Source organism: Gobio gobio (assembly GCF_949357685.1).
Source record: "Gobio gobio genome assembly, chromosome: 18".
Lineage (NCBI taxonomy): Eukaryota > Metazoa > Chordata > Actinopteri > Cypriniformes > Gobionidae > Gobio > Gobio gobio.
In genome coordinates, this window is record NC_137111.1 from 16,397,062 (window position 1) to 16,424,986 (window position 27,925).

At 41.3% G+C, this 27,925-nt stretch overlaps 1 protein-coding gene across 1 annotated transcript in view; it reads left to right on the plus strand.

Annotated features, from left to right (window-relative positions):
- The window catches only part of prkceb (protein kinase C, epsilon b), a 156,535-nt gene that overhangs the window by 68,659 nt on the left and 59,951 nt on the right, over nucleotides 1-27,925 (plus strand). The window contains exons 3-4 of the mRNA XM_079842791.1: nucleotides 25,383-25,545; nucleotides 26,336-26,370. Of these exons, the coding sequence (XP_079698917.1) occupies nucleotides 25,383-25,545; nucleotides 26,336-26,370 (198 nt within the window). The remainder of the gene's footprint in view (nucleotides 1-25,382; nucleotides 25,546-26,335; nucleotides 26,371-27,925) is intronic.

The window sequence follows — 27,925 nt, forward strand, 5'->3', positions numbered from 1 at the left end:
TTATTGAAAGACTGGCTCTCCAAAAAATAAAAATGGTGTTGTTCTGGAGTGGACCAGGATTATTTTCTATCTTCAGTGAAACTTAAAATGAGATGTTATGCAGAATGCTTTTTCATACAATGAAAGTGACATCAAGTTTCAAAAGAAAATACATGAGTATATTTTAGTTTACCATAAATGATTGTCAGTAAATTTGACAAGACACTTCAACAATATTTCAAAGACAATAGAATATATAAAATGTATAATAAAATACATTAATTCTGTAAATCATACTCTTTTTAAAAGTATACTAAAGTGTACTTCTTTTTCACAAGGGATAATGCCATCTTTAGTCCCAGAATAAACTTTGCACTTCTGCACTTTAATAGGACTCCCATTACATCAATAGCTCATAGACACTCACAAAACACCCATGTGAAATGTTGAAATCTCCTTCATACTGCTGTCCTTTACAAAACCACGCTGACTGTCCTTTATAAAACTAGCCACTGTTCCCTTCAGAACCACAGGCCTTGGAAAAGTTTACTGCGCTGCTGTCCCAGGGGTTGCGGACAAGCATCAAAGCTAGAACAAAACTCATCAGTGTGAGAATGGATGAAGTATTTTATTGCTGGAAAACCTCTCTCACTCCCCACCACGGTTGTCCTCAACTCGGCGCAATGCGACACCAAGTATTTTTTTGCTATTTCCAGCCCAATGCAGTTATAATTTTCACATCCAGTGCCATCTTGTTTAAATAGCAAATGCACTCGTGCCCAGTTGTGCACCCATGGTAGTGCTGGTCTGAAAACGAGGTGTGTTCAGGCGCATTGTTGGTGTGTTGCTATTTTGAGGCAACTGAAAACAACTGCACCATTGACCAACAAAAACCTGGTCATAAGTCAATAGCTCAGTATTTTTGGTGTTATTTAAAGGGTGTGTTAGTAATATGCGCCTATAGGCGAGTGCACAATGCACGTACACTCTACTTATTACACACACAGGGATGCACAGCAGCACAGAAACATTTTTAAATATTAAAAATAAAAGGATTCCTCTCTGGAGAAATTCCGCCATGTAAATAGCAAATCCACCATCGTGCAAGCGAATGGCTTTTAAAGGGAATAGGAGATGACTCTTTAAGAGAGTAGATAGCGTTGACCGTTTTTTCTGTCGTTAAACTAACAAAAGTGGATTCTAAATGTTCCTGCGCCATGTGCTTCAGACCATGCGCTCAAATCATTAATATTGGGTCTATGAGTCTATTTTTCAAGAGCGTCCTGACTCTGATCTCGTAAGGGAGACATTCAATAGTATTCATAAAATAGAGGAAATAGCTATGTGATAAAATACATAAATTCCGTAAATAGTTACAATAGCAAAATTAAATTAAATATACAGTAGGTAGTCAACCTAAATTATCGACTCCGCGAGACCACAGCGTTAAATACAACCCAGTCACATGTCACACTTGTTCCAGAAATCACCACAGGGTGGTGCAAAGGTAAGGTAAGGCAAAGGTCAGTAAGGCTGTAATCATGCTGTTTTTACTTGTAAATGAAGATAAAATAATTAAATAAGTTAATGGTAATAATAATAATAACATTAGCAGTGCTTAGTGAAATATTACAGTGACGTCAGTGCATGAAGTGTGCTTACATTTTACTGTACAGTACTTGCCAGTATTTTAGATTACATGAGGAGTGTATTATGCAATAAACTAAATAAACATTTTAATAAAGGATTTTTAGGTGGGTCAGAATGGGAACAGTGATATAGCCTATAGTTTTCTAATACGTGGATTTATTACAGTTTTTCTCAATTGCTAAAACACTAAACCCTATTGTCTGAACCAAATGCTCAGTTGCCTGAACCCACTGATTGAATCAATCACTCTTTTGGCAAAACCATAAGCACTTTTCACCTGTTTAGACACAACTTGCCAACACATTTTCATTGTGATGCACCCGTGCTGCAAAATGGTGAGCACAGGTGACAAAAGTCAAACACAATTAAAGCACAGATGTCACCGCTTGAACACAACAACTCAAAATTGATCACACTTGTGGCTAATGATGTGAGGGAACATATACAGTAAGCCAGTTCAGAGAGCACTGGTTTGTGAGGCCCTACAATGGATAGAAATCTGAGAGGAAGAGTTTGTGTGAGAGGAGGTCAAGGTGGTCGAGGTGATCAGCGAAGACAAAGAACAGTAATTCCTGATGAAATCAGAGCTACTGTAATTGACCATGTTCTTGTCCATGGTATGAGCATGAGGGAGGCTGGACAAAGGGTACAACCAAACATCAGTAGATTCACTGTGTCCACCATAATCCGAAGATTTAGAGAAGAGAACAGGTAATTACCTTTTTTTGACATTATACTGTATTATGCTTTTCATTTATAATTTTCTTTGACAGTACTAAGTGATGGTTACTGTAACATTTTCTTTATTGCAAATGGCATTTACGTACTGTGTATACAGTAACAAACAACATTTTCTTTAACTGCATGCCCTGGATGCTGTGTTCTCCATTTTTTTGTGTTGTGTCTAATGATTGCTCCATAGTGTTTATATATTGATGGGTTGTGTTTATGATCTGAAAGCATAGTTTGATTTTGAGCACAGGTTAAATAGTTTAGGGGCGAGTGTTTGATTTTGCCAGAAGAGTCAAAGGTTTTGGAAATTTAGTTTGAATATTTGGTTTTGTGTTTACAGTTCTGAGAAAATGGTTGACTGTTTCAAGAAATGTGTTTTAGCAATCGAGAAAAACTGTAGTACAGTATGTAAATGTTCACAGCAATTATTGTATGACATACTATATACTGTACCACAGTATACTGTAAGTAAATATATGTTTCAGTACATCACTGTACCAATATACTGTAGTATTGTATTGGAGGGTTGGTCTAACTGTTCGTAGGCCAAGTATTCCATGTATATTTTTGTACTTTATTTTCACATGGGCTTACTGTACACAAGTGGCAAACGCATAAGATTTCTGTTTTGTCTTTTTGTACAAGTGCTAAATGAACAGGTTTTTTTTTGTTTTGCAACATGCATTTAGCCTACAGTGAACAATAAACATTTATTTCTCCAGCTTCATGTCCTGAGCATTGTGTTTTCTATTTTTCTACGTAGTGTTTAGTGACTGTTCAGTAGTGTTTTTAATTTTGATTGACGCGGGGCACGATTTGACAACATAGTTCAGTTTTGAGCACAGATTGAACTGTTTTGAGGTGAAAGTTTGGTTTTGAAAGAAGAGTCTGAGGTTTTGTGAATGTAGCTTGAAAATTGGGTTTTGTGTTCACAGTTTAGAGAAAAGGAGAGCAGCTTTCAAGAAATGTGTCTTAGCAATCGAGAAAAACTGTAACTTTGTCACTGAAGTAAATTCAAATCAAATTAGTGTGAGCAAATTATTTAAAAAAACATGAAACTACATTTAATAATGTCTGTTTGGGCCAGATGAAAGTACAAAAAACGGCTGTGACCTGTCAGCAGCAGTGGCGCATAAGGCGTGTTGCACGAAAGCAATGGAAACGACTCAAAACGATGTAGTATACATCTCAGGCCAGTATGTGGCACTGTAATTCTGCCACAGAGATTCACTAAAAAACGGAGAAGAAGAGTTGTGGCTAGAAGGGGTCATAGATATCCATAATAAAGGCTAGATGTCTTACGGCGGAGTCTCTAACGTCATCACCGGCGGCCATCTTGTCACAGGCAGGGCTCTGTGGTACCTGATGTAAGGCGAGTGATCTGCATGAACACAAATACTCTTATCTCACTGAAATCTTGACGGATTTACTAATAGTTTGGTTTCTTACAAACGTTATTAACGTGGCTATAATTATGGATGCTTGAACAAATTATGAATAATTTTCATAAGTATGCAGTGTCATAACTACATCTCTGACATTTATAACAAACCAAACAGTTTGAAAATCGGTAGAAAATTGAGCAAGTTATGGTTATTTAAAAAGTGCAAGCACCCATGAAAACAAATATTACGAGTGAGCGAGCTGCCTGTGACAAGATGGCCGCCAGGTGCGGACGTCGACCTCCATTGGCCAGCAGCGTGCACGAGACATCTAGCCTTTGTTATGGATATCTATGGAAGGGGTACAGCAATGGTAGGAAGTGAGGCAAAATCTCACAATAAAATAACAATAAATAAATGTGCTATATACTTACCAGATGTGTTTTATTAACGCCTACACCCTAAACCTACCCTTACAATAATGCAAATACAGTAATTAAATGACGCAATATTGATGTGCGCATGCCCAGTGCCCATAGTTGTATCCCTTTTTAGTCTTTCCCATGCGGGACGAGGTGTGATGACATCACCGTTTCACAAAATATACGGATTAGCTGTACACACGAAAACGCATGGGTGTTGTTTTCAGATTTATCCACTCTGGGACCCGGTTTCAAAAAATATCGGTTTCATGCTCCCAAAACGCCAGATCCGTGTGGACGAAATGCTGATACGGTACCAAATTTGAACGTATACAGCTAAACACGTCTCCGTGTGGACGGGGCCTTAAAGGGTTAGTTCACCTAAAAATGAAAATTATGTCATTAATGACTCACCCTCATGTCGTTCCACACCTGTAAGATCTCCGTTCATCTTCGGAACACAGTTTAAGATATTTTAGATTTAGTCCGAGAGCTTTCTGTCCCTCCATTGAAAATGTATGTACGGTTTACTGTCCATGTCCAGAAAGGTAATAAAAACATCATCAAAGTAGTCCATGAGACGACAGTGGTTTAGTTAGACTTTTTTGAAGCATCGAATAAACATTTTGGTCCAAAAATAACAAAAGCTACGACTTTATTCAGCATTGTCTTCTCTTCCGGGTCTGTTCTCAATCTGCGTTCACGACTCCGCAGTGACGCTGCTGACGTGCGCCCGAGCTACGTTTACAGTCTGAGGGAGCTCGGGCGCACGTCAGCAGCGTCTTACATCAGCCTGCGGATTGAGAACGCCTCTGCCTATAAATAACCAGTATTTTATGTTGTGTTAGGTTTTAAAACATAAACTGCTATTAGCCTGCTGTTTCATACCAAAAAATCAGTGCGATCATTGATCAGGAATTGAAAACTACACAAATACGCCACAAGACCGTCATTAGGTGCAATGACACTGATTATTTTTACTATGGTGAAGTGAGAATGAAGAGTGCTTCTCTCGTGCATGCGCGGTTGTGCTAGGCTACTGCTTGGAATAGGGAACTTCTGGGCATTTCGCAGAACTAATTCGTAGTCGAGTGGTAGAGCTTTGGTCAACAATGTCAATGACACGGGTTCAAATCCAGAAAGAAATAGGCTAAACTAAAACACTCTAAAACACATACATTTATGTTACACCATATTGTATAAAATTACCATGCAAACTGTATGTTTTTATTTCTCATATGGACAATTACAATAAAAAAGCGCTCTAATTAATTTCTTACTAATAACAATTATGATTATAGAGCTCTCTAATTCAGTTCTTACTATTAACAATTATTATTAAAGCTCTCTCTAATTCAGTTGTTACTAGTAAGAATTGAATTGTAGAGCTCTCTAGTTCAATTCTTACTAGTAAAAATGCAATTACGACAAGTAATGCTGGGTACATTTTAAGCTAAAATGGCTTATCATAACGGTGTTTCATGTAAACAGAATTATGAATGAATGTACTATTGTTTGTCACACTTTCTCATAGACGATTCATAGTGCTACGTGCTTTCTTCCGAATCCAAAATTCCAACACATAAGCCTATTAATACCAAAGCACTGGAAAGAACAGCAAATCACAACTATTCAGTTTGACTGTGGCACCACAGTACAAATTTTCAGTCAGCACAAATAAAACGATTTGTATCAGATAAAGCAGTAGTGGCGCATGGTAAAACACTGTTACTCAAACACTTGTGTCTTGCAACATTACTATCGGATCCAATGTAGTCGGCACTGCATCATCTTTTATGTTCAGTCTCTCTGAAAAGCCTGTGCCGAATGGTGTCTTGTTTAAAAATGAATCCACAGTAAAATGAATCAAACAACCGAACAGTGTCTTACTGTTCGTTCATCCAAGATTCAAGATTCAAGAGTTTTATTTGTCACATACACAGTTATATACACAATATACAACTGGCAGTGAAATGTAAACAGGTCCGCTCCATGGACAGTGCAAATAACAGTTACAAGAAATTAAAATAGAAATAGAATAAAATTAGAATAAAAAGTATTAACATAAGTAGAATTATAAATAAATCAAGTAAAAGATAAAAATAGGAAATAAGATAAAAATAAAAATATAAAAATTAAAATATAAAAATATAAAAAAATAAGTGGATATGATAAGTGAGATAAACTGTAGACTTAGAAATAAGTGGTTAACATAAATATATATATGTATATATAAAGAAGTATAATGTGCAAGGTTTATTACAGGTTGTTACGCAGTAACAATAGGAAAGTAAAGTGCAGTGCGATGGCAGTATGTGGATGTTAATGTTTAAACTGGATGTTTATGTGTGTGCGGGGGTGAAGTGAAGTCACGTGACTGAGTTCAGGAGTCTGATGGCCTGGGGGAAGAAACTCCTCCTGAGTCTTTCAGTCTTTGCCATCAGGCTACGGAAGCGCTTACCAGATGGCAGCAGGGTGAAGTGAGAGTTTGCAGGGTGATTAATGTCTCTGATGATTTTAGTAGCTCTACCTCTGCAGCGTTTGGTATAGATGTCCTGCAGAGACGGGAGAGCTGAGCCTGAGATGCGCTCGGATAAGCGCACCACTCTTTGCAGGGCTTTGGAATCGTGACTGGTGCTGTTCCCGTACCACGCTGTGATGCACTGAGTCAGGACACTTTCTATCGCCCCTCGATAGAAAGTTTTCAGGATGGCTGGTGAAACCCTGAATTTCCTCAGCTGGCGCAGGTGGTACAGTCTTTGCCAGGCTTTTTTCACCTGTGTCTGGATGTGTGTAGTCCAGGTCAGATCCTCGGAGATGTTCACACCCAGGTATTTGAAGCTGCTCACTCTCTCTACCGGTGTCCCGCTGATCATGAGAGGGGAGTATGACCGATGCTGTCTCTTCCTGAAGTCCACAATCAGTTCTTTGGTCTTGTTAACATTCAGAGAGAGACAGTTGTCCTGGCACCATGATGTCAGTTGCTCCACTTCGTCCAAGTATGCCGTCTCATTGTTGTTGGAGATGAGACCCAGGACAACAGTATCATCAGCAAACTTGATGATCGAGGTGGAGCTGTGTGTGGACAAACAGTCATGGGTGTAGAGAGAGTAGAGCAGGGGACTCAGCACACAGCCCTGTGGAGCTCCAACACTCAGGGTGATGGAGGTGGAGGTGAACTGGCCTACTCTCACCGCCTGGGGTCTGCCAGTGAGGAAATCTTCAATCCAGAGGCAGAGAGAAGAATTCAGGCCTAGATCCAGGAGTTTGTGTGTTAGCTTAATGGGAACTATGGTGTTAAAGGCTGAGCTATAGTCAATAAATAGCAGCCTGACATAGTTCCCACTTTTGCTGTCGATGTGAGTGAGGCAGGAGTGAAGGACGTGAGAGATGGCATCTTCAGTCGATCTATTGGGACGATAGGCAAACTGAAGAGGGTCCAAAGTGTCAGGAATGGAGGAGCAAATGTTGTTTTTAATGAGTCTCTCAAAGACCTTCATGACTAAAGATGTGAGAGCCACTGGACGATAGTCATTTAGGCAAGAGGGTTTACTGATCTTAGGTACAGGGATGATAGAGGATCGTTTGAAGGAGGTGGGGACAACAGATGTAGCAAGGGACTCGTTAAATATGGATGTAAAGAGCCCTGCGAGCTGATCAGCACAGGACCGCAGAACACGACCTGAAATACCATCCGGCCCAGCAGCTTTCCTGACATCCACACGTTTGAGTGCCCTCCGAACCTCGTCCTCCGAGACAGAGATCACGTGACCGTTGCTGCTCTGAGGGACTCTCTCTGACGCGTCACTCGCCGGAGTCGCGCTGCCGCGATTACCATCAAAGCGAGCGTAGAAAGAGTTTAGCTCGTTCACCAGCAACGGATCAGCTCTCACCTCTGCAGAGGATTTAGTTCCAAAAGCACAGATGGTCCTCAGTCCCTGCCACATCCGCCGGGAGTCGTTGAGTTGGAAATGAGATTCCACTCGGTCTTTATAGCGGAGTTTTGCGGCTTTAACGGCGCGCCGGAGGGCGTAACATGAAGCTTTGTACTCCCTCATATCCCCCGTTTGGAGACCGGCATTGTACGCGATAGTGCGCGTGTTAACTGCAGTGCGGATTGAACTGTCCACCCACGGTTTCTGATTAGGGAAGGACGTTATAGTTATTGTTTGTGTGGCTTGCTCTGTCAGTGTGTTGATAAAGCAGAGCGCCACTTCTGTGAACTCGCTGACGTCTTCAGAACTCGCGCGGAACATGTCCCAGTCGACGTCATCAAGAGCTGCCTGTAGCGTGATCTCTGAATGGGATGACCAGCGTTTGACTTCCCTCCTCACCGGGGGCTCTTGAACGAGCCTTTGTTTATATTCCGGTGTGAGGAAAATGGCGGCATGGTCCGATTTGCCAAAAGCTGGCTGTGAACGAGCTTTGTAGGCGTTCTTAAACGGAGAGTAGCAATGATCCAGTGTGTTTGCTCCTCGTGTGGGACAGGAGACATGCTGGTGAAAGTTTGGCAATACTTTCTTTAGGTTAGCTTTGTTAAAATCACCCGCGACGATGAAAGCAGCGTCGGGGTGTTTGTTTATGAAGCCGCTGGTCACATCATGGAGGGCAGATAGAGCCAGCCCCGTGTCTGCCTGTGGTGGAATATAAACGGCAGTGGCGATGACCGAGGAAAACTCCCTCGGTAGGTAGAAAGGCCGGCACATGAGAGTTAAATGTTCCAAGTGAGGCGAGCAGGATCGCGAAAGAATGGAGATGTTCCTAGGATCGCACCATTTCTTGTTTATCATGAAACACACTCCACCGCCTTTAGATTTCATCCACGCTTTCTTAATGTTAGGATCACAAGGTTGGCAATGCAGAGGCTGTGTTTTTTCACAGCTTGGCACTTCAAAATGTCTTGGAATTCTCAAAGGCTGGAGTAATCCTGTGTTTGAGTCTGTCAGATTTACTAGTTCATGACAAAGGCAAGGATGATGAATTAGGAATTGGTCATCTTCTGCAGAGACCGTCTTTTGTTGCACTACGATGTAATAGTGTGATAAAATCTGAAACTAGTTGTTTTCTGAGCTCTGTGTCAATAAAAGCTGCTTTTGAACTAACAAGGAGGTTTTGAGCTCTGAAACTTACAGGGTATTTTTATAATAACCCTATAAGAATGTAGATAAGATAACCTTTGATTTTATATGATCTTAAATCTTAAGGCTTCTGGTGTTAGTTGTCCCTCTGTGATGGATTATGGTTTGGTAAACGTGTGCAGAGTTCTTCTCACCCTCACTGAGTGTTAATGAGTGAGAGCTGATAAATTACCAGCCATATCCTACTGAGATAGTATGAGCTACTGCATCTGTTTCTTCTCTCTCTCTCTCTCTCTCTCTCTCTCTCTCTCTCTCTCTCTCTCTCTCTCTCTCTCTCTCGCTCTCTCTTTCTCTTTCATTACAAGCAGTTGAGAGGAGGCTGTGGGTGATACGAGACCGACTCACTTCAGTCTCCTGTGAGACTAGACAGACGCCACTGGTCCATTGTCCTTAGATGGTGATTAGAACAGGACCAGCCCTGTAACTGCTGCACATATTTAATCCCCATAATTTAGACTCAAAACACTGTGGAGTGTTTTAAATGTGAAGTTTATATTGTTAAATGTTTAAAAACTTTCAAATCTGTTATGTAGAGACAATTCTTATTAAACTTTTGTTTGATCATCACGAGTTGTCGCACACAGCAAATGGGACTATCTGTTATTTTTAACCAATGAGAGATTAGCATTGAATTTGCTTAAACAAACTGATTTATTTGTGTTTGTTGTTTGATATAGATCATGTGATCGTGTGTATTGTCAGCTCAGTTATGTAATCCTAGATTAAATATTTCCTACAGTACATCTAAACATTAACTCGATATACATTTATTATACTGTTATGTAAACATGACTGCATTGTAATCCACATTGGTTACCTGCTGTAGCCAAAAGTGTATACAAAAGTCCAGAAGAAACTGAATCTCTACAGAATTACACTAACATTCTTAAGAGCACTAAAGATACAGAAGTCATCAGATTTCCCAGAATGTTAACTCTGCTCACCACATTTTTAGCATTACTGTATATCTTCTATTAAACCTAACAAGCTTTTTGGTCATTTTTTGACCAATTACATGTTTTAATGGCTTCCTCAGTCTGAGTGGTTAGATATTTAGATATGGAATCTAAATAAACAAACAAACAAACAAACAAACAAAAAAGAGACTTAATTCAATTATTCTAAGTGGTCCTGAATTATTGGGAAAGATTGGGGCATTACAATATACAACCCCAAATCAGAAAAAGTTGTGACAGTATGGAAAACGCAAAAAAAAAAAGAAAAGAAGTGATTTCTAAATTTACTTTGACTTGTATTTCATTGCAGACAATCAGAGATTTATAAAGTACTAGAGACACATACTTGAGTAAAAGTACAAGTTCCTTATCAAAAAAGTGACTTGAGTAGAAGTTGAAGTGCTCTTTAAGCACCACACTTAAGTATGAATCAGTATTTCAGATTTCAGATGAATCAGTATTTCAGGTATTGTTTGGGAGGAATGGACGCCGTGTGCTCCGGACCAAAGAAGAAAAAGATCATCCAGACTGTTACCAGCAACAATTCCAAAAGCCAGGGTCTGTCATGGTATGGGTTGTGTCAGTGCCCTTGGCAAAGGTAACTTGCCCTTCTGTGAAGGCACCATTAATGCTGAAAAGTACATAGAGATTTTGGAGCATAATATGCTGCCTTCAATAAGACATCTTTTCCAGGGACGCCCATGCATATTTCAACAAGACAATGCAAAACCACATTCTGCACACATTACAAAGTCCTGGCTGCGGAGGAAGAGGGTACGGGTACTTGACTGGCCTGCCTGCAGTCCCGACCTGTCTCCAATAGAGAATGTGTGGAGCATTTTGAAGCGCAAAATGCGACAACAAAGACCCCGTACTGTTGCCCACCTTAAGACTTGTTTGCAGGAAGAATGGGACAAAATTACACCTGAAACACTTCATCACTTGGTGTCTTCAGTCCCTAAACGTCTTTTAAGTGTTGTGAAAAGGAATGGCAACATTACAAAGTGGTAAATGCTTTACTGTCCCAACTTTTTTTGAAATGTGTTGCAGGTCTGAATGACAGGAAAGGATGCATATTTACAAATGACATGAAGTTGACCAGACAAAACATGAAATATTTTGTGTTCATATTGTCTGCAATGAAATACAAGTCAAAGTAAATTTAGAAATCACTTCTTTTTTGTTTGTTTTTTGCGTTTTCCATACTGTCCCAACTTTTTCTGATTTGGGGTTGTATGTACATGTCCAATGTCCAAAACAGACAATGTCTGTGTGTGTGTCAAAAGCCTTTCAGGATGGCGAACATGAAACACTTGTGTAACAGCATCTCAAGGGGGTCGCACACTGGAAGAGAAGTCCCATGCCACTTCATGCCATGTCTTTAAAATTCAAACACATTGTTTTCAATGAGTGTTCACACACCGGAGGTGTCCAGCTACGACTCTGGAGGCTGCACAGAGCGCCACTCACATAGTTTTCCATTAAACTATATAATATTTGTCCCAAATCATTGTTATCGTACATGTTGACTTCACCCCTATAGGCTAGAAGATTCTGTGCATTTTTAGTAATGCATTTGTGTTTTGTGGCTTGAATAAAGTCTATGCCACATAAAGGGATATATCATAATATAGATAACACTTTCACTTTCCTTGTTTTTTTTTTTTTTGTCAAACACCAATCTTCTAACTTACACTATTCATTCATTCATAAAGTGAACTTCTGGCTGTACGGTGATTAGATTTACACTTTTGGACTACCGCCTTGAGCATGTGAGTACCGAATGACGTGTCAAGTGTGCAATTTTTTTCTTTTACCTGTCTTTTGTGTTGACTTAGTTGTTTCCTGTCTGGTTCCCCATTTCGGAATCAGTTCGTAGTTTTCTTGTCAAGTGCTCTCTGGTTGTTCACAGATGTGTCTTATTTGCTAATTGCCCCTTTTGTATTTAAACCCCAGTGTTTCCTGTGTACATGGTTAGATCTTGTTCATGTATGTATCGTCAGTGTCCTCAATTCAGTTCCTTTAGTTTTCTGGTGTTCTTCGAGTTTATTTTGTACCTATATCTTCATTTATTAAACACACTGAATTTGGAACAAGCACTCTGAGTTTCACCTATGTTACAGAAGACCTAACCAAAAATGGATGCAGCACATTCACTCGTGGGCCTTCGACAGGGTTTGAGATCAATCAAGGTTTACATTGAAGAGTTTTGTGAACTGGCTAGCCATGTTAACTGGAACAACTTTGTACTTTGTGATTTGGACTTAAGGAACCCATTAAATCTTTCATGCCTATAGGCAGGGACGTACTGGGACTGAAATTCAGCCCGGGACTTTAAGACGGAGAGGCCTTTTACGCGAGTGCCCTTGGTACACGAGCAGGATTTTTTGCAGTTATTTTCATTCTAAAAGTGTTTTTATGGTATAAAGACAATCAGATTACGCTGAAGACCTTCTAGAAACTTTAGGATAACACCTGCCTCATCAGGTTGTATAAGCAAGTCACCACTGCACTGAAAACAACCAGGTCAGCAAAACCTAATCTCAAACACATAAGTCACACAGTACACTGCTAACTACCATCATGTCATGTGTATAGTTAGTCGGAGTGTTAAAATAGTTACAAATACTCACACCCACTCATACTCAAAAACTACAATGCAGTCCCATACAATAGAGATTTTGTGTGTGTGTGTGTGTGTGTGTGTGTGTGTGTGTGTGTGTGTGTGTGTGTGTGTGTGTGTGTGTGTGTGTGTGTGTGTACTCACTTTCAACTCTCCCTGCCTCAGCTTCCCCTGTGCTGGACCCTGCCTCTGCTTACTGATTGTACAGCTACATAACATAATGAGAAGAACATGAGTAATAAACATGGCAAAGAATAATATATTTTCTAATTCAATCTGTGCTTCAGTCAGGTTATCTAGTATGTGGAACTATTGGCATTTTATCCTATATGTAAATATGTAACACTGTGCTGTATTTTTCTATTTTTGTGTGTGTCCTTAATAAAGCTTTGATTGATTGATTGATTGATATGCCTAATATGATTGCCTTCCCAGCCCTGCACACTGCCCCTCTACCTGTCTGTTTCCTGCTCTTCCCCTCCTCATTCTCTCTCCTCCTGCTGCTCCTCTTCCTCTCTTCTCCTCCTGACGGATCAGGCATACTAATAGGGTCCTAAGCTCGAACTCATCTCTTCAATAGGACTCATTTGTTCACCACACCGGAATGGACTATTTTCTTAGCGGTACCAATACAATCGTTTTTAAATCAATAAACTCCTTTTCAAATCAATATTTTTTGTCATTTATCACTAAGGCCGGCGACAGACTGGATGCGTAGCATGTCCGTTTTTATTTCAGCTCCCATGTTAACAGGTTAGAGCTGCATGACACAGGGCGCGCGCGGAAAACGGGCGCATGCTAGAAATAGAACAGACGTCTATTTTTCACGTGACACGCAAACGTGTTGGAAGCGTTTCCAAGCAAAATATAATAGGAAAAGATGTTTGTCTTTGTAGGCTTATCATGACACCTAGCAGCAGCGCCGCGTCAGACTCGTTTCTGGTGTGCAAAGACATGGAAAACGCCACGCTCACGCACAGGCAGCCAGCCGCTCGCCGGCCTAATCGTGCACCTATCCTGTCCATGCTGCTGGGTCCTTCCTCATCTGCACCTCCTGCCACAGCACCCTTTTCAGTGCGGAAAAGGTCCGTTAATTTGGCACATTTAGCTGCCTCTTGTGCCAACATATTTTACTTTTTCATTCTTATTTTTTCGGCCCCACCCATTTCTTTCTCTTCTTTCATTCTTTTCGCCATTTTTACCGTCTGTCTCTGTTGCATTGCATTCACACAAACCCAAACCTAACTAAGTAAACTCCTTTGAGCCAATCGGATGTCAGGAAATACGAGGATCAGTCCAAGTTGGGAGGGGCCGCTCGTATCCCCCCTCAAGATTGGAAGTATTGATTTGGCCCGGTCTGAAACACACACACACACACAGCTGCGTTCCGCGGCAGCTGAGCGGCCGGCCACAGGCCGGTACGGTAGCGTTACGTATAATATATATAAAAAATAAAAAATAAACATTTTGACCAGCGGCCGGTTCGGCCTGAAATGGACCGGCCGTTCGGGATTGTTCCCGGTATTCCCGATTGCCAATCCGCCCCTGCCTATAGGTAAAAATGACCTTACCTTGGAACAATATAGATCTCACCTTGAGACTCTGCCTCTCCCCATACACTGTGGGCTATGTCACTATTCCCACTGTGGCGCATGCTCTCAGCGCTTCCAAGTCCGGTGGTCTCAGTGCTTCCAAGTCCAGTAGTCTCATGTCCTGTGGTCCCAAGTTCAGTGTTCTCCTCACTTCTAAGTCCTGTGGTCCCAAGTCCGTTGGTCTCAGCGCTTGCAAGTCTGGTGGTCCCAAGTCTGGTGGTCTCAGTGCGTCCAAGTCTGGTGGTCTCAAGTCCAGTGGTCTCAGTTTGCATCTCGCAGTACGGGCCCTGTGTCTTCTGAAACAGTGCAGCAACCTCAATTGTGGCGTCACAGATGGGCAGAGTAGAGGTAAATGTTATCAAATAAATCCATCTTCTCTGCTTACCACCTTGCAGCTCATGGCAAGGCATAGCTCACGTCAGGCTCCTCCCTATGCTCTGCCTACAATCCACGCCATTAATAGCGCCCTGCGTTTGTGGGACCCAAACACTGAGGCACAGATGCTCGAATCTCATCTCTCGAGAGTGTCAAGCATTGAGATTCCCACAATGAACACATCACAATGAATGCTTTAAGCTCCCTCGAGAGCCGAAAATGTACATGCAAACGCTAGATTCTTATCACTCCAGAGAGAACCAGGCAATAACAGAAATCTTACTGCGAATGCATCGCCATGAGTGCCTCCAACTCCTCAAGAGCTGAATGCACTCCATGCAAATGCTATATTTTAATCCATCAGGAAAAAAAATCAAGCAAGAAGGAAACTGAATGTGCTTACTGTGATGAGCCGCTGTGAGGGAGCTCCCCTCTCGCTTTACTTTTTCTTGTGGGATAAAAGTCAGGTGTTTGGTGTTTTGAAGCAGAGTGGCAGCCTCGATTGTGGGGTCACAGGTGAGAGGCAGATGTTATTAAATATATCTATCTTCTCTGCGGCTCATGGCAAGGCATATGCTCAGGCAAGACAGGCAAGTGGCGCCCTGCACACCATGAAATCCGCCCAATTTTCCACCCACAAAACATGCTATGTCCACCCACAAAACATGCCAAGCTTGCTATGAAAGAACTTCATGCAGCCATCAGTAAACAACAGACTGATCACCCGGAAGCTGCTTTTATTGTTGCAGGTGACTTTAATCATTCAAACTTAAAGTCAGTGCTACCCAAGTTTCACCAGCATGTTTCCTGCCACACCAGAGGAAACAAAACCTTAGACCACGTGTACACAAACATGGCGGGAGCTTACGTTGCGACACCCCTCCCCCACCTGGGACAGTCAGACCACCTCTCTTTGTTCCTCATCCCCAAATATTCACCCCTCATCAACCGTGTGAAGCCATCAGTGAAGACCATCAAGGTGTGGCCTGCGGGGGTTGATTCCACACTCCAGGAAAGGTTTCTACACACAGACTGGAGTATGTTTGCTTCTCAAGCCACCAGTGGCGCTCACACGGACATTGACTCCTACACCTCCTCTGTATTGGATCATATCAATACCACCATTGACAGTGTTACAACCCAGAAACAGATCACCACATACCCAAATCAGAAGCCATGGATGAACAGGGAAGTGCGACTCCTGCTGAAGTCACGCAATACTGCCTTCAGATCAGGAGATGCACAAGCCTACAGCGCATCCAGAGCAAACCTGAAGAGGGGCATCAAAAAGGCCAAGCACTGCTACAAGCTAAAGATAGAGGGTCACTTTTCCAACTCTGACCCTCGACGCATGTGGCAGGGCATCCAGGCCATCAGTGACTACAAACCCACCCACTCCACCCCCGCAGCCACTGATGTCAACTTCCTGAACGAGCTAAATCACTTTTACGCTCGTTTTGAAAGAGACAACAGAGAAACTGCCACCAAGCTCAAACCCTCAGCTGACCCACCAATCACACTCTCCTCCACAGATGTCTGCAAGTCACTGAGCCGGATCAGCGCGCACAAGGCTGCTGGACCAGACAACATCCCTGGTCGTGTTCTCAGGGCATGTGCGGAGCAGCTCGCTGAGGTTTTTACAGACATTTTCAACCTGTCTCTTGCCCAAGCAGCTGTACCTTCATGCTTTAAACGCACGTCCATTGTGCCAGTGCCAAAACACTCTAACCCGAGGTGCCCTAATGACTACCGCCCTGTAGCACTCACACCCATCGTCATGAAGTGCTTTGAGCGGCTGGTCCTGGAACACCTAAAAGACTCTCTACCATCCACATTGGACTCACACCAGTTTGCCTACCGCAGCAATAGGAGCACAGAGGATGCCGTTTCCATGGCACTGCACTCTGTGCTCACTCACCTGGACAATAAGAACACTTACGCACGCATGCTGTTTGTTGACTTCAGCTCAGCATTCAACACTGTCATCCCAACCAAGTTAATAGCCAAACTTGGAGACCTGGGCATCAATACCTCAATGTGCAACTGGATTTTGGACTTCCTAACTGACAGACCCCAGAATGTTCGTTCAGGATCCACCTGCTCCACATCAATCACACTCAACACTGGTGTACCACAGGGCTGTGTGCTAAGTCCGTTTCTCTACTCCCTCTTCACCGCCGACTGCAAGCCTGTGTATGGATCTAATTCTATCGTCAAGTTTGCGGACGACACAACGGTGATTGGTCTCATCAGCAACAACGATGAGACTGCCTATAGGGAGGAGATCCAGCACCTGGCCACATGGTGCGCTGATAATAACCTGCTCCTCAACACCACCAAAACGAAGGAGCTCATCGTGGACTTCAGGAAGGAGTCAAGAGGCACACACGACACCATCCACATCAATGGAATGGCTGTTGAACGTGTCTCCAGTTTCAAGTTCCTGGGGATCCACATCTCGGCGGACATGTCGTGGACGACCAACACCTCCAGCCTGGTCAAGAAGGCTCACCAGCGCCTCTTCTTCCTGAGGACACTGAGGAAGAATCAGCTCTCCTCGGCTATCCTGGTGAACTTCTATCGCTGCGCAATAGAAAGCATCCTGACCAACTGTGTCGCAGTATGGTATGGGAGCTGCTCTGTTGCGGAGCGCAAGGCACTGCAGCGGGTGGTGAAAACTGCCCAGCGCATCACAGGGACTCCACTGCCTGCCATCGAACACATCCAGAGGAAACGCTGCCTGCATCGAGCTCGCAGCATCCTCAAGGACTCCTCTCACCCAGCCCACAGACTGTTTTCTCTCCTGCCCTCCGGCAGGCGTTTCAGGATCCACCGGACCAGGACCAGCAGACTTAAGAACAGTTTTTTCCCCAGAGCTGTCTCCTTACTGAACTCAAACCCCCGCTGATCCACTCCCCTCATATACTGATAACTCTCCTACCTCACATCCACCTTCACTTTGTTATTTGCACTACCGACTCTTTATTACAGTAACAACTGTTTACTTATTCATTTTGCACTACCACACCGTAACTGGATTATGCTCATTTGCACTGCCGACTGTTATTTACAGTACCTACTGTTTACATTTGTATTTTGCACCGTACTTCTAACTGTAATATGCAATCACTTCCACTGCACTTTTACACTTTTTTTCGGATAGCTTCTGTCCATAATTTATTGCACTACCTTAATCCACTGCCATATTCCTCATTTTAGCCTAACATATCATTGTATACCTCTATCTGTAAAATTCTGTTTATAGTAATAGCCATCTGTATATTATATTATATTCATAGTACATATCCACCTGTAAATTCTGTTTATAGTATTAACCATCTGTATATTATTCACTGTACATATTCACCTGTAAATTCTGTTTATAGTAATAACCATCTCTCTATTTATAGACATATTTATATATACTCAGTACATATCCATGTCCTGCACTTATGCAAACGTTGTATATCCTGCACTTGCTGCTATTGCACTTCTGGTTAGACCTAAACTGCATTTCGTTGCCTTGTACTTGTACTTGTGTAATGACAATAAAGTTGAATCTAATCTAATCTAATCTAATACCTAACAGCATATGCTGTTTTTTTCAACAGGGTATTTTTCCCTTTGAGCTCTGCTCTTGGGCCCATATAGGGCTGAGGCCTGTCCTGCAAGGGAAGGAGAAAGGTGTAAGAGCCAGGAATTCCCTTGCTGTAGAGCATAGAAGCTTGGGGATCTTTCCTAGTATATTGGCTTAGGGAGTAACGCCAGTATATCACATGGGATGCGCCCATGGGGTTGACACACTATATGTTTGTGCATATTCACAGCCTAGTGAGGTAGGCATTCCCTCAGCATGGTGTAGTGGGTATTAGTTCCCCATAGTGTCAGTATAGTTTTTGACGGCTTGCCAATACTGTAATGTCTATCATGTTCTCTTGATGAATATGATAATTTTGCTGTGATTGTGATAATACTTCTCTCATGTACACAACAGTTTCGAAAATCGCTTAAATAAGTCAAACTGGAGTAAATCAATGGGTTAACTGTTTTGTCACATCTGAATTTAACTTGATTTTAAATTACTTTAATTGACAATCTGTTAGTGAGCTGGGTTTTAGTTTTTTTTCTGAATATTTTTTGACTGAAAAGATGACTATAATAATATGTGAGCAACATTTAATAGCAACGAAAACCTTCCGAAAAGTTCCTATATGCTTAAGGCCGCAATATACTTCAAACTACTTCAAACTAACTGGATGACAACTTTTTAATCAAAAGCAGGCCAAACCGAAGTTCGTTTGGAGTTTTTTTGGACTCCAATCGAACTCCGCTGGTAAACTACCAGTGGTCGAACTACCATGGCATTTTACATAATAGTTAGGTGTGCTCTGAGATTCCGGCTTCTTTGATATGGAAATCTTCTCATGTAATTAAGTTTAATTTAATTTCATTTCTTCTTCTTCTTCTTCTCCTTCTCCTTCTCCTTCTCCTTATTTTTACTCCTAAGCAAATAACAAAACAGCCCATGAGCATTTTGGAGCCTTTACTGTATTATGGTTATTTAAAGCAATGTAAAAAAAAACACTCAGATTTTGATGTGATTTTAATAAATAGTATGTTAATATAATATGCATGATGTTTATATTTTTTTTTGATCGCTGATTGTTTAGTCTGAAAGGAAGAGGCTTGTTCTCCTGCACCTTCTCTTCTACTGTTGAGTTTTTTTGCTATGCAGTGCTGTCTGACTGCCTAGGTTTCTTTTTCAGCTGACAAAAATAATTGACAAACACACACACACACACACACACACACACACACACACACACACACACACACACACACACACACACACACACACACACACACACACACACACACACACACACATATACAGTACAATGGCTTTATTAATAACAGGAGATGACCGTCGGCCTGCCAGTTTGGCACAACTTCCTTTGTCATTTTGTGACTCCAAGTCCAGCCTCTCTCATTCTCTTTCTCTCAGGGCTGAGAAGTGAGACTGCAGCAGATGGATACATTGACATAAGGGAATACTCAGGAGTGATCACAGTTCTCATGCTCCACGGAGAGAATGAGAAGAAGAGAGAGAAAGAGGGGAGCTCCACCCCTTTGGCCTTGTTTCCTTTCCTAGTGAGAGCGTCTGACAGTTCTCCAATATGGTGCCTTTGTCACAGTCATGCTCCCTGGTTTATTGATCACCTTTGCATGGCCCCTCATAACACACAGACAGAAAAACATACAGTTAACGGATTTGTTTACTCAGAAACTTTTTATTTAATTTTGAGTGAACTATTTAATTACAAGTACTGTTAGTGGACGACGGAGAGTACCAATCAGTCTTATTGGTTGAACAATAGCATCTGCCATAGGGACAGATGTGATATCTCAGGACACATAGTTGAGTGAAATCAGGTAGTCTAGAAAGAAAATGCTTAAAGCTACTTTAAGCTTCAGAAGAAACAAGCTAACATCTCTGTTTGCTTTTGTGGTTTTTGTTATTATGGTGCAGATGCACTTCTTAGGGCATGTCTGACTCTGAATCCACTTTTGCTACACTCTAAAAAAAAGGCTCGTAATCATAGGGGAACCTTTTTTAGTGCTATATAGCACCAATTTTGGTGCTTCAGTGGTTCTTCAGCGGTTCTTCAGAGGTGCTATATAGCACCTTAGTCAAAGAACCGGTGAAGAACCTCTGAAGAACCGCTGAAGAACCACTGAAGCACCAAAATTGGTGCTATATAGCACTAAAAAAGGTTCCCCTATGATTACGAGCCAAGAACCATTTTTGGTGCAATATAGAACCTTTTTTTTTTTTTAGAGTGTAGTTTAACGACGGAAAAAACTGTCGGAGCGCCTGGCAGTATGGTCCAAAAGGGTTGTACCTAGTCTCTTAATGAGTCATGGGTGTGTTTTGGGCATAACATGCAATAAACCAATCAGAGTCTCAACCCCTCTATTCCCTTTAAAAGCCAGTTGCACTTGCACCATGGCGAATACGCTATTTACATCGCGGAATTTGCAAGCTGAATTTGCGAGCTGAAAGACTAAACGCTTCTCCATAGGAATCCTTTTATTTTTAATATTTAAAAATGTTTGTGTGCTACTGCGCGTCCCTGTGTGTGTAATAAGCAGAGTGTACGGACATTGTGCTCCTGCCTATATTACTAATGCGCCCTTTAAATAACACAAAAAATACTGCGCTAATAGGCTTTTCAGGGTACGTTCACACTTGTCATGTGTATCCAAAATGAGTAGAGGGCAAACGTGGAGCAATGAGGAGGTAAAGTGCCTCATCAATATATGCAGATCTTCGTTTCTGCATACAACGGAGGAAATCCTGGTGCTGTTTTGAATGTTTTGAACATTTTATGAGCTCTTCGTGAGTTCTCAGCTGGTAAAAATAAAACCATATGTACATGCATAAAATGATCGCGTTTAATCCAGCACACAGCATTGTTTTGAATGTTCGGTAAGCAAGCGCCGTTGCGAAATATACGTCATAAAAGCCGGCCAATCAGGTTGTGACCGTATCCCAATGCCTTTGGTTCGGTAACTTAAGGTTCGCTGTTAAAAATACCAGTGTGAACGCTAAGCGGTCCAGGACTATATGTTTTGTCTGAACACACCTTTCAGACCAGCACGACCATGGGCAAACAGATGGCGCAAGTGCATTTGCTATTTAAATCACGTGGCATTGGATGTGAAAATGATAACTGCGTTGAGCTGAAACTAGCAAAAACACTTGCATCACGCCTGGCGTCGCATTGTGCCGGGTGTATGGAAGGTGTATGGAAGGTGTTTCAGACTAGGGATGGGCATCTTTCCAAAATAATGGATTCGTATATTTGGGCTCATAAAAAACAAATATTCGAATATTCGTTTATTTAAATGATGATATTTCGAGAAAATGAGAAAGATGTTCTTTTTTTTATTCATCAAGTTGTCGTCACCATTTCTGAACAAACTTATGATTAGGTAATATACACAACAAGCTTACGTTATATCTTAAGGTTTTCATTCAGTTCAAAACATTAAAAAATATGTGTAAACAAAAAATATAGGCCTAAAGAACAGAAGCATTATAAGCTAAAGCAGCGCGAAAAAAAACAAACACGCGCGCCAGTTATCGTGCAGAACGTACATATACACTCGAGTCAGAATATGGTTGTCATATTTATATTGTTTCACATTATAATGTTGAGGAAAAACAATATCGTGTGGATGACGATATTCTCGGGTGAGAAAACAAGCCCCACTGACAGACGTTGCAGAGACACACAGATAACGGTGTTAAGTGAAGTTTCTAACAGCACTTTGTGTTTTCTTTCCTTAAACCCTTGATGAAACTTAAAGGAAGCATTTGTCTCGAGATAATTTTCCTATCATATACGTTTTCTCGCTTTCACTCAGTGAACATCTGTGCTTACCTGCACTCGTGAATGCAGTGATGGAGAGCTGTCCTCATTCGACTGGTGTTTGGATTTGATGTGATTTCTCAGACTCAGTTTCAATTAATTTTATCAAAAGTAACTCCATTTTGTAAGATCATTTTCAATGTTCATCTTAGTAATTTCAAACATCACGAGGCAGACGACGACATTATGTGATCAAATACACTTAACTTATTAACATGATCTACAGCGCCACCCAGTGGATTTAGTTATAACTGTTAGTTTTAGTGGGATTTATCATGGATTCACTGCATTTACGGCCAGCAAAGCAATACAGTAAAATTTGAATAGTATTTTTATTTTTCGAATATTAATTACAGATCGAATATTCAAATAATCGAATATTTGTGCACACCCCTATTTCAGACATTGGTGCCGCTAGGCTGGGGCTTGCATTTACATTACATTTAGTCATTTAGCAGACGCTTTTATCCAAAGCGACTTACAAATGAGGGCAATAGAAGCAGCTAGAGCAGTCAAGGGCAACAATATCAACAATATGCAAGTGCTGTAACAAGTCTCAGTTAATCTAGCACAGAACAGAATAAAAAAAAAATATATATATATTATTATTTTTTTTTATATATAAATAAATTAGACAGACAGACAATGAATAGAATGATAAGTGCTATTCTCGGTCGGTCAGGTGTTGCTGGAAAAGATGTGTCTTTAGACGTTTTTTGAAAATGGCTACAGACTCGGCCGCACGAATTGAGATAGGCAGGTCATTCCACCAAGTGGGAACAGTCCAGGAAAAGGTCCGTGACAGCGATTTCATGCCTCTCTGGTATGGCACCACAAGGCGTCGTTCACTGGCAGAACGCAAGTTCCTGGAGGGTGTGTAAGTCTGAACAAGCGAGTTTAGGTATATTGGTGCAGAGCCAGTGGATGTTTTGAAGGCGAGCACCAGTGCCTTGAATTTAATGCGAGCGGCTATTGGTAGCCAGTGCAGACTGATGAAGAGAGGCGTGACGTGTGTTCTCTTCGGCTCACTAAAGACCAACCTCGCCGCTGCATTCTGGATCAGTTGCAAGGGCTTGGAAAAGGCTTGCTGGGGCTATAGCCCCTGAGAGAAATTTTCATAGCACTGGCACAGCTTCCCCAAGGATTTGCTGATGATTTTCCTGTTTTTCACTTTCAGTGTCACTTTCATTTAAAAAACATTTAATTAAAAATTAAATACAAAAAAAATTATTAGCGAATAGCAAATATATTAAGCTCCTCATCAACAGCATAATGGAGTGATAAATGTGAAATATGAAGCAAAAGACTGCAAAATTCAGTCACATGTTAGAATAGACAAGATAACAATAGACGTGTTGTCCTCTTGTAATCTGCAATTGGTGAGTACTATCTGATCCGGCCAGTAGGTGGGATTGTATAGACATACTAAATACATAGACCATAGTCCATGGTCTATATGCCTATTTCAATAAACTGTTATTGATTCAAAGAGCTGATAAGGTAATAATAAAGATGTTCAGCGAAATGAATAACATGTGCTTACTAACTGTGCACCCTTTACAATGTGCTCTTATAACTGAACTCAGAGTGATCAAGCGGTGCAGTCTTACTCAAGGACGTGTGATGCTTGTCGTGTTTTCAGTGTCTGCCATTTCATTATATGAGGAAAGTCCACATAAACATCTACATGTGTCAACTACACATTAAATCTCAAAGTTCTTCACTACAACAACAATAATATTTTCAGGAATGCCATCCAAGCAATACGTTTTTTTCATATATATATATATATATATATATATATATATATATATATATATATATATATATATATATATATATATATATAAACACTGATCAGGCAAAACATTATGATTCCCTTCCTAATATTGTGGTGGTCCCCCTTTTGCTGCCAAAACAGCCCTGACCCCTTCGAGGCATAGACTCCACTAGACCCCTGAAGTCCTGTAAGTTTTGACGTGATGCCTCCATGGATCGGACTTGTTTGTTCAGCACACCCCACAGATGCTCGATTGGATTGAGATCTGGGGAATTTGGAGGCCTAGTCAACACCTCAAACTCGTTGTTGTGCTCCTCAAACCATTCCTGAACAATTTTTGCTTTGTGGCAGGGTGCATTATCCTGCTGAAAGATGCCACAGCAACCAGGGAATGCTGTTTCCATGAAAGGGTGTACATGGTCTGCAACAATGCTTAGGTAGGTGGTACGTGTCAAAGTAACATCCACATGGATGGCAGGACCCAAGGTTTCCCAGCAGAACATTTCCCAAAGTATCACCACCTCCGCCGGCTTGCCTTCTTCCCATAGTGCATCCTGATGCCATGTGTTCCCCAGGTAAGCGATGCACACGCACCCGGCCATCCACGTGATGTAAAAGAAAACGTGATTCATCAGACCAGACCACCTTCTGCATGCTCCATGGTCCAGTTCTGATGCTCACATACCCACTGTTTGCACGTTTGGCCCTGGACAGGGGTCAGCATGCGGCTATGCAGCCCCATGCAGCAACTAACTGATGCACTGTGTATTTTGAAACCTTTCTATCAGAACCAGCATTAACTTCTTGGGCAATTTGAGCTACGGTAGCTTGTCTGTTTGATCGGACCACACGGGCCAGACTTCACTCCCCACATGCATCCATGAGCCTTGGCCGCCCATGACCCTGTAGCCAGTTCACCACTGTTCCTTTTTTGGTTCCACCACTGGCCACTTTTGATAGATACTGACCACTGCAGACCGGGAAATCCCCACAAGAGCTGCAGTTTTGGAGATGTCTAGCTATCACAATTTGGCCCTTGCTCAAATCCTTATGCTTGCCCATTTTTCCTGCTTCAAATAGATCAACTTTGAGGATAAAATGTTCACTTGCTGCCTAATATATCCCACCCACTAACAGGTGCCATGATGAAGAGATAATCAGTGTTATTCACTTCACCTGTCGTGTTATGTTATGCCTGATCGGTGTATATGAAAAATGTTAATAAGTGCACCTGAATGAATGAGCACATTATTGAATAATGGTTGTAAATGTTGACATTTTTTAACTTCTGTTTGTGCATTTGTGTGTGTTTTGCAGCAGGAAGCTGTGAGAATGAGGAGCGTGTGTTTCGTGAACGCATGCGTCCCAGGAAGAGGCAGGGAGCTGTCCGGAGGAGGGTGCATCAAGTCAACGGGCACAAGTTCATGGCCACCTACCTGAGACAGCCCACCTACTGCTCACACTGCCGCGACTTCATCTGGTGAGTCCCAAAGCAACCGTCAGCTGATATTTACAGCCTTGTAGAGTGCTGTTTGCACAGCTGCGTCTGTTGGTAAATCTGTGTCTGAGTTTTGACATAACCAGTGTACACTGTCCCTCCTCACGAGTCCATTCACGGGTGGTTTACCCTCAGAGGGCTGCGTTTCCATGGTAACTTCAGGAAAAGCCCTGAGGCTCAGAGTGACAGTGCTCCAATACGTGTGTATTGAGTCCGTCTGGCCTCCTCCACACTGTGCAAGTACACTGCCATGCACCGGCACGCTGTGTCCTGCCTCTCTGGAGAACAGGAAGAATATGGCTGTTTTAAAAGATAAGGTGCAGACCTGATGTGTGGGACTGAAACTGAAGGGAAGAGCAGCGAATAACAACACACACCCTTTGAAATCTATATATACGTGAACAGTTATTTTCTCCTAGAGAGTTATCAGGATACTATCCCTGTAAGCAATTTTTCAGTGTAGGAGGATGTTTGTCCACATATGCGCATTCCCTTTTGTATAATCATTTTGGGAACACTTTACAGTATGGTCTTATTTGTTAACATTAGTTAATGGATTACGTAAGGAATAATTGATTACGGGCCGTTGAATTATTAGAGGTATTTTTAAGGTAATGCGGCCACGACATGAAGCGTATTTTCGAATAATTCAACAGACTTGATTTATTTATTTATTTATGTGTGAACTGTCCAATGCATACCAAAATATATGCTGTTGTGTTTAGTGCCACTGTACAAGAAAAAATAATAGCTGATGACCTTCTCTTCACAGGGGTGTATTAGGAAAGCAAGGGTATCAGTGCCAAGGTAGGTAGATAAAATTCAGTTTTCTTAATATTTCTCCATATCAGTGTTTCTGTTCAACAACATTTTGACAATTTGTTTGTTCAGCAAAAATATTAGCTTTAAAATCTAAAGCAACAAAACACAACAACATTCCTATTAAAGGAATAACTGAACCAAAATGAAAATTCTGTCATTATTATCCTCCTCTTTATTGTATTTTCGGTGGAACACAAAAGAGGAATCTTAAAACAATGTTTAGGCAGCTCTTTTCCATACAGTTTAAAGTGAGTACAGCCATCAAGATAAGTATCATTAAAGTAGTCAATTTTACTCATGCACTTTCTTTAAAATTCCCCTTTTGCGTGTTCCACAGAATATAATAACAAAATACATGGTGAACAAATAATAAGAGAATTTTTATTTTTATGGGAACTATTCCTTTAAAGGCACACTATGTAAGATTTTGATTAAAGCCACAATATGTAATTTTTTGCCGCTAGAATTTGCTTATTTAAAACAAAGGCGTAGCTTGATGACGCCTGGATTTCACTGAGATTTTATTATGCTGCAGACGACCGCTTCCGCTTTTTCCGGTAATGCGTATGTGGGGTAACACAGCAATGTTTTGTTATATTAGATACATTTGAGTGTGTTGAAAATTATGTTATAATTAGTGCTGGACAAATTATCGCAGGCGATACATTTTTTCAGTTTAACGCATTAAAAATATTTAACGCAATTAATGGAGCGTCCATTTTTATATCCATTTTCCCCCAGCGTTTCATTATATGATCACGCTCTTATTCATGTAAATTATTTTAAACCATCTAAGTGCGACAAGACACAAGAGAACACGTTGTATGTCAATGTCCTGTCTGTGTGGCTGCTCTCAATCAGATCCCTAGTTCAGTAGTCAGGGCACTGATCAGGAAGTCAGCCACATTCATGTACATTACACGATATACTGATTCACCACCTAGGAAGATATGGGAGCTAGCTGACACACACACACTTGACGCACAGAAAGATTTGCGCCAGTCCCATGCAGACATCGAGTTCTCTTTTGCTCTTGAACAAACAATAAAAACAACACAGAGAATGTTGCCAAAATGCCAGTTTTGTCGCGTATTCTCATAATAGGAGTCTTAAATTAGTTAAATAACGTCTTAAATGAACTTGAGAAAATGAGATGCGCGGGACAGCGCGTCAGATCCGCGCCATGTTCGGCAGCGGCCGATCTTAAAGTGACAGCAGCACTGATGATGTATGTCATTAATGTTCATCAAAGAACAACAGGAACAGAAAAAAGTGTAGCTTTAATGATTTATGGGTTATATATATTACGGGAAATATAATTAATCTATATTTAATTTATTATTTATGCAGTTAAGAAAAGTGTTGATAACTATTACATTTCTGTATATGTCTAACAGGGAAGGCCATGGGTAAATATAGCATTTATTATAATGGGTTTATGTAAAGATTGTTTTAAATTAAAAGTTGTTTTTTTAAAGCCTAATAAATGTTGAAATTGGTAGCTTTCATTTATACTGTAATGTAATGTCATTAATGTTTC